At 42.5% G+C, this 8319-nt stretch overlaps 1 protein-coding gene across 1 annotated transcript; it reads left to right on the top strand.

The window, feature by feature from the left end:
* Window positions 1–5049: 5049 nt before the first annotated feature.
* LOC145821318 (uncharacterized) lies at window positions 5050–6021 on the top strand. Its single transcript, XM_082917827.1, has one exon. The coding sequence runs from the start codon at window positions 5050–5052 to the stop codon at window positions 6019–6021; it is 972 nt and encodes a 323-aa protein (XP_082773953.1).
* The last annotated feature ends 2298 nt before the right edge of the window (window positions 6022–8319 follow it).

The raw sequence follows: 8319 nt of genomic DNA, 5'->3' as shown, positions 1-8319 counted from the left end.
TATTCCAATTCAGATAACCCAACCTTCACCCACAGGCATTCAGGCAGTTATATCATATAAGCACATAGCCTCATGGTAAGCATGCTATTTCATGGCAACATTCACACGCATGCAAGGATGCTAAAGCATAAAGCTTACCGGGTACTCCAAGCCAAAACAAAAACTGTATTAGAAATCATGCATGATCCTAAGTATACAGAAATGCCGAATGCAACACATGCAAAATGCAACTATAGCAGGCTCGGCTATTCTAAGATGGTATATGAAATATTACAACTATCATGTATTCAACTTTGAATTTGAAAGTACAATGCAGTTAGTATGATGCGCCGAGCCCGGTGCATGCAATACAGATGAATGAATGCAAACATGCTGTCATGCTGTATGCTAATTTAAACATGCCCTAATCTAACCATCGTAAGCGAATAAATAAAAGGGAGAAAGACGTGGGGTTGGAAGACATACAACACACTCACGCACACTTATTACAGTTGTGCCCTCACTCGGAGGGTCCGAATAAATATACAGTCCAAATATTACAGTCCCCAAATAAAAGAATATTACAGTCCAAAAATATTACAAAACTCTGATTAATTAATGAATTAACTAGAAATCAAATAAAACTGGCGTGCAAGCCAGGGACTGCCTTGCTTCTGATGGATGATGCATGTCCGGATTGTCTTGCGCGGAAATCCACCGGAATGCCCCAATTAGCCTCTGTTTACACCTGTTCTTGAAATGCGTGCCAAGCCTCGAAAGGTTGCTGATTCTTCATTTTGCTGCAACAGAGAGTAGGAAAGGGGCATAGCAATGTATTTGCACAGATATATGCATGTCTCGATCCTCGTGCCACCAATCACGCATACCGAGGCATGATGGCCGAGGAGTCGAAATGCACAACTCAATATAGGATGAATGCACATGAAACTACAGCTAAAACCTAACTCCATCATGGATAATCCGGAGTGTCGACGACTGGGGAATTGAGACACATTCCGTCACTCGGAGTACGAAATGTACCTCGTTTCCCGTGCCCGGGCTAACTCTTATTCCGGACACGATGCAATATGCATGATATGCATGAAATGCAACTAAGATACAATCCTAACATACTCAATGCTATGAAAATGAGATGTCTCGAAATGCGTGCACACGGGCACGCAAACCGAGAAAATGATATGTCTCGAAATGCGTGCACGCGGGCACGCAAACCGAGAAAATGATATGTCTCGAAATGCGTGCACGCAGGCACGCAAACTGAGAAAATGATATGTGTCTCAAAATGCGTGCACGCGGGCACGCAAATCGAGGCAATGATATGTGTCTCGAAACGCGTGCACGCGGGCACGCAAGCCGAGGCGATGATATGTGTCTCGAAATGCGTGCATGCGGGCACGCAAACCGAGGCGATGATATGAAACAATGCGAATGACAATGAGATGCCTTGAAGTACGTGCACACGGGCACGCAAACCGAGGCGATGGCGGAATGCAATGTAATGACATGAAAACATGATATGGGCTTATACCAACATGAGTGAGCCTCAGCCACACTCACATAGGATGCCGGTGGATAAAAACAGGGTGCCTCGAAATGCGTGCACATGGGCACGCAAACCGAGGCAATGATGGAATGCTATGAAATGACATGGAAATGACAAGTGGGCTTATACCAACAGGAGTGAGCCTCAGCCACACTCACATCGGATGCCGGCGGATAAAAATGAGGTGCCTCGAAATGCGGGCACACGGGCACGCAAACCGAGGCGATGACAGAATATGATGAAATGACATGGAAATGACAAGTGGGCTTATACCAACATGAGTGAACCTCAGCCACACTCACATCGGATGCCGGCGGATAAAAACAGGGTGCCTCGAAATGCGTGCACACGGGCATGCAAACCGAGGCAATGACGGAATGCTATGAAATGACATGGAAATGACAAGTGGGCTTATACCAACAGGAGTGAGCCTCAGCCACACTCACATCGGATGCCGGCGGATAAAAATGAGGTGCCTCGAAATGCGTGCACACGGGCACGCAAACCGAGGCGATGACAGAATATGATGAAATGTGGCAAAAATGATATGCAAGCATGCTAATGGAATTTCAGCAACAAAATATGGGGGAAAACAGTCCCGAAATGAAGCGAAATGACATGAAATGCAAGGAAACGTCCCGAAATGCAACATTAGGCATCCGAAATGGCCTATAGCCATGCCAAACATGCACAATATGGACATGCAATGCAAAGACAGAAGCTAGACAGTCCCAAAAGATGTACTTTTACAGTTATAAACAAGGCCAAACAGAAAGCATAGGTGAAGGAAAAATAGCATGCAAGAATAGGGGCCAAAAGAGGGGTAATGAAGCAAGTGGTATAAGCTAAACCCAAACTGAAAAATTTCCTTCTACAACACTGAATATGGACCAAAAATATGAACATTTACAGTATATGGCAGCCTCAAAATCAGTATACAAATATGCTAAAAATGTGATGCAAAACAAGGCTCAAAAGGTGCTATAACATGAAGTATATAAAATAATCACCAAACAGAAAAAAAGTATGAATGAAATATTAAGTATAGGCCAAAACAAGACCACTTTCAGTTCTGACCGAGGTCCAAAAACAGAAGCAAAGAGGGCTATCAATTTATGCAAAAATGGGGCCAAATAAGGGATTGAACTACAAGTGACACATGGAGACACCAAACAATGTTGAGCCCTTCTCCAATATTGAAGAGGGGCTCAAAATAAGCCTTATATCAGTTTATAACATGATCAAAAACAGATTGTTCATGGGCCAAAGATAGCATGCAAAATCATGACATACAAGATGATCAATGAAGCAAGTATATTATGGAGGGCTCAAACAGGGTTGAGCCCTTAATGAGAAGTGAAGATGATCTCAAAATATGGCCCTTTTCAGTTAGGGCCGGAGCTTGAAACCAAAAAGAAGAGGGGCTTAGAAATAGATCAAGAAAAAGGGTCAAAAGGGTAAAAGTACTACTTACCCTTGAAGACTCAAGCTTTTGTTGCTTCTTGGATGGATTTGCAGCTTCTTTTGCCTTCTAGAAACCTTCCTTGCTGCTGGAAGTGAGATGGTGGTGGTAGAGCTTGGTGGTGTAGAAGGAATGAAGGTTAGGGCCTTAGGGTTTTTTTGAAGAATTGAGAGGGAAGAAGATGGAGTTGGCTATGGAGCTTTGAAGAGTAAATTTTCTAACCCTTACAAAGAAGGCCACCAGCTGGTTATAAGGGTTCAAAATGGGGTGTAAAGGTGGGGGAGAAGGAGGGCAAAACTCCCCCACAAAATATCCCCCGGATACAGAAAATATCTGGAGGACATTGCCCCACAGCTGTAAAGTGCACAGTGCAAAGAACACGGCCGGCCCATTTCTTTTGCTGGAGGTGGCCGGCCGGCCACACCCCCTAGCCGGCCGGCTAGGGGTCAAAAGGGTCAAGGTGATTTTCTGGCCGGCCAGCTATTGGAGAGGTACCCCTATATGTGTATAACACAACCATGTAGTTAAAATTCCAAGAAAGTGGGTCCAAGGGGTTCAACATTGGCTCGGAAAGAGGGGTTCAAAAGGGTCAAGTTGAATTACTGGCCGGCCATGAACTTTTAGGGGCCTCCCAGATGTGTACATCACAGATATGTGGTTGAAAGTTCAAGAAAAAAGGTCCAAGGGGTTCAACATTAGCCCGGAAGAAAGGGGTCAAAAGGGTCAGGTGACCTTAATGGCCGGCCACCAACTTTTAGGGGCCTCTCAGGTGTGTACATCACAGATATGTGGTTGAAAGTTGACAACATTAGCTCCAAGGTATTCAACATTAGCCCGGAAGTGCGAAAAACGGGCGCCGGGAGGCTCCGGAAGAGAGATAATTGGTTGTTGCAACAATTGCTGGCCTCCCACCCATCGGTGACCTTCCTTGTGATAAAACAGAGGTACCTGCCAAAAATGAACGAAAACCGTTGCAAAACGAAAGTTCCGGGGCCAAAACACGCAGTTCGGGGTCCCGAAAATGGGCTGTTAAGCACCGAAAATGGTATTTGACCTCGAAGTGGGTTTCTCAACCCCCAGTGTCCCTCAAAAGGGATGAAATAAGATGTATGCCAAAAATCAGAGCAATAGGAGATAGTTAAGCGGTCCCGAACCGAGGCACACGGCCTGACGGCTCCGAAAACCGGGAACCGGACTCCGAAATGGGCAAAATGGCCTACGGCCACCAAATGTAGCCTACGGACATTTGAGAGACGGTCTACGGGACCTCTCCCTTCCCTCGGGAAAAGAAACAGAGAAAACCGAGTCTGGCTCGCAAACCGAGACAAGGCACAGAAAAGGGTTCGGAAGTCCGGAGGCAGGGCTCACGGCCGCGACTCTGAGACTTCTGAACGAGCACATTATGCAATATCACCAAGCGCTCAATCGGTGACGTCTGAGTCTTAAGGTCGGTCAAAAATGGGGTGTCTACAATTATTAGATTTTGTTGACCTTTTTTAACTATTTGAAGTTAATAGTCTATTTACATGAGATTTACATGAATGGTCTCATTACTTTTGTTTTGTGGTTAATGGTCTATTTTAAGTTAATATTATACACCAATTACTCTATTTTTTTTTAAATGTTTCAAAACTTTAAAATTTCATTACTTTTGTTTTACCCATCTGATTTTCATAAAATTTAGGTTTACAAAATGTATTTGCTGTGATCTATTCAACGAAAGTTTATATTGAATATCAAATTTAATTTCTCTTTAAATTTGGTTAGAATTATTTCTCTCCCTCTAAGATGACTTCATATAGAATTGTGAATGTATGTCACATTTGCGTGTGAATACATGCCAAGTTAGTAGTGAAATTAGCCAACTACATGCAATTGACAAATAGGCAAAACATCCCGATCTGTTATTACTATTTTGTTCACTTTAAAAAGCAATGCTAATCGAACCCCTAAACTTACTTAAGCTCTCTTCCATTACAGAGTATTTTTCCAAGTTGCCGTCCATTCCCAGGTTCATCTTCGCTTGATGTGTACTGTTCCAATAATGGACAAGATTTGGATGATGATAACAGATAGGCTAAAAAGTAAAAAGTATGTACAAGGTGTTCAGTCATTTATTGAGTTCCCTTCGAAGAATTTAGGGCCGCATGATGAAATCCGTTGCCCTTGTGTTGATTGCTTGAACGACATGAAATTACGTCGTCATGTTGTACGGTTGCACTTGATTCGAAGAGGAATCGCATGTTCTTATCGAACTTGGGTCCACCACGGGGAACGTGTTCCCATGTTTCGTGCTCACCTTACTATGCGAAACGATGATACTCAAACCGACCAAGCTGGAATAACAACCAATCACGAAAATGTGGATGAACTTCTAACCATGTTACAAGAGATTTACATGAGTGGTCTCATGGATGATCATATCGACGAAGAACGTACTAGTTCGGAGAGGAACAATTTGTTGAAGTTCATGAAGTTGTTCGATGATGCTCAACGTCAAGTATATCCGGAGTGTGAAAAGTTCTCCATCTTGTCCTTCGTAATTAAGATGCTTCACGTGAAGGTGTACAATAAATGGAGCAACAAATCTTTCGATATGGTTATGCAAGTTTTCAAAGACATTCTACCAAAGTGTGATGAAAATGTTCCATGGACCCTTTATGCAGCGAAAAAGTTCTTACGTGAGTTGGGTTTGGGATATGAGGCCATTCATGCATGCAATAATGATTGTACTTTATTTTGGAAGGACAACACAACATTGGAGAATTGCCCTACATGTACGGAGTCTAGATACAAGTTGAACGACAAGACGGGTAAAAAAATTCCACACAAAATACTGAGGTACTTTCCTTTGACACTGAGGTTGAAGAGATTGTACATGTCGAAAAAAACAGCTGCCTATATGAGATGGCACAAAGATAAGCGTGTGGATGATGGAGTATTGCGACATCCAGCTGATGGTGAGGCATGGAAGGACTTTGATAGGCTGCATCCTACGTTATCTACAGATCCTTAGAATGTACGGCTAGGGCTTGCCACGGATGGTTTCAATCCATTCGGACATATGAGTACATCGTACAACATGTGGCCTGTAATCTTAATGCCTTACAATCTACCCCCATGGAAGTGTATGAAAGATCCATTTGTCATGATGTCATTGCTTATTTCTGGATGATCTGCACCTGGAAGGGACATCGATGTTTACTTCCAACCATTAGTAGAAGAGTTAACTAATCTGTGGGAGCATGGTGTGCAAACATATGATGCCTCAAACGGCCAAATATTTACAATGCATGCAGCAGTCATGTGGACCATCAACGACTTCCCTGCATATGGTTCCTTGTCTAGTTGGAGTACAAAAGGTTACCTGGCCTGCCCTAATTGTAACATGGATGCATCATCTCAGAGTTTGCGAAATAAGATAGGGTATATGGGTGCTCGGCGGTACTTACCTGAGAACCATAATTGGCATAGAAGTAAGCTATTCAACGGTGAAATTGAGAATCAGTCCAAACCTGTGGAGTTATCGGGAGAGCAAATACTGGAGCAAATTAATTTGGGGACGTACAGGCCGTATATAAAGCATCCAACCAACCAAAAAGACAACGGACTGAAAATCCAACTCCAAACTGGACAAAAAGAAGTATTTTGTTAGACCTAGCCTATTGGAAAACACTTAAGCTTCGACATAACCTTGATGTCATGCACATAGAGAAGAATATATGTGACAATCTACTTGGGACACTATTGAGCATTGATGGCAAAAACAAGGACACCGACAAAGCACATTTGGATCTGGAGGACATGTGAATATGAAAGGAGTTACACTTGATAAGGCATGCGAATGGCTCTTTCCAGAAGCCTCCGGCATTGTACACATTGTCCCCGACAGAACGAATAGGGTTTTCTGATTTCTTGAAATCAATTAAGTATCCTGATGACTATGCGGCAAATGTATCCAATTGTGTCACCGCGAATGGTGGTAAGTTAGTTGGCCTCAAGAGTCATGACTGTCATGTCCTTCTACAATGACTTCTTCCCATTGGGATGCGTGGATATCTTCCTACCGAGATTGGGACCACATTGTTTGAGTTTGGAACTTTTTTCAAACAATTGTGCTCAAAGACATTGAGGGTGACTGATTTGGAGAAATTGTAAGAACAAATCGTACTTATACTTTGTAAACTTGAAAAGATTTTTCCTCCTGCTTTTTTCGATGTGATGGTCCACTTGGCAATTCATTTGCCTTATGAGGCTAGGCTTGGAGGGCCTATCCAATATCGATAGATGTATCCTATTGAGAGGTATAACAATGAGTCAGAACTTTTTCCTTGTAATTATAGTTCAATATGAACATACTGACGATCAGGCCGATGTTTACATGTAGGATGCTCGGACTTCTTAAAGGATTTTTGGGCAATAAAGCTCATCCAGAAGGATCCATTGCGGAGGCCTACATATCGAAAGAATGTACGATGTTTTGTTCAATGTATTTGCATGAAGTTGAAACGGTGTTTAACCGGGAAGAAAGGAACTACGATGGGGGTGACAATGGCCCAGGGTTGGCGATTTTCACTCAAAATCTTCGTCCTTTTGGTCAACTCCCAAGGGCAATTGATGTGTCCGTAGTTGACCGCGAATTGGCTCATTGGTTTGTCTTACACAATAGTTTGGAAGTGGACGAATATCTAGAGTATGCTTCTTCATCATATATGCAACATACCTTTTCTACATGGTTTTTATTTTTTAAAGTCTTCATTATTCCAATTACTTATGACTTACATTGTATTAACTAGGGAACACAAGCTCGTGTTGCAACAAAAATATGGAAGTTCATGCAACATTGCAACGCAACAATGCAAAGAATTCCCTAAATGGTTCAAAGATCGCATAAGATTATGTAGCGTGTTACTGTATAGTTTGCAGATAATGTTGAATTATTCTAAGTTAGAATTGACATGACATACTTTCTTGTGTAGATGAACCAATTGCGAAATGAAAACTCACCCGAAGCAACTGATGAGATGTGGTCATTAGCCAATGGACCTAATGCCTTAGTGAATACATATTCGGGATGCATTTGTAATGGCGTCCGATTCCATACTATCGACCGTGATAACCATTGTAAATGTCAAAATAGTGGGTTGGTAGTGGAAGGCGACAACCAAGGCCAGTTGATAAAGTTCTACGGCTACCTTTGTAAAGTGTGGGAATTGACATATTTGTTTGGACATCGGGTTGTTTTGTTCCAATGTGAACGGTATAACACCAGTAATAGTCGAACTTTGCGCGTCGAACCACATGTGACAATTGT

This window comes from Camellia sinensis, chromosome 1 (assembly GCF_055761805.1).
Source record: "Camellia sinensis isolate YWXY chromosome 1, ASM5576180v1, whole genome shotgun sequence".
In the NCBI taxonomy this organism is placed as follows: Eukaryota; Viridiplantae; Streptophyta; class Magnoliopsida; order Ericales; family Theaceae; genus Camellia; species Camellia sinensis.
Note: the sequence above shows the minus strand (reverse complement) of the source record. Positions and strands in the feature narration are given on the sequence as shown.

Bases quoted from the DNA above. Each gene is read 5' to 3' on its own strand.
- LOC145821318 (XM_082917827.1), top strand. From the start codon at position 5,050: ATGGACAAGATTTGGATGATGATAACAGATAGGCTAAAAAGTAAAAAG.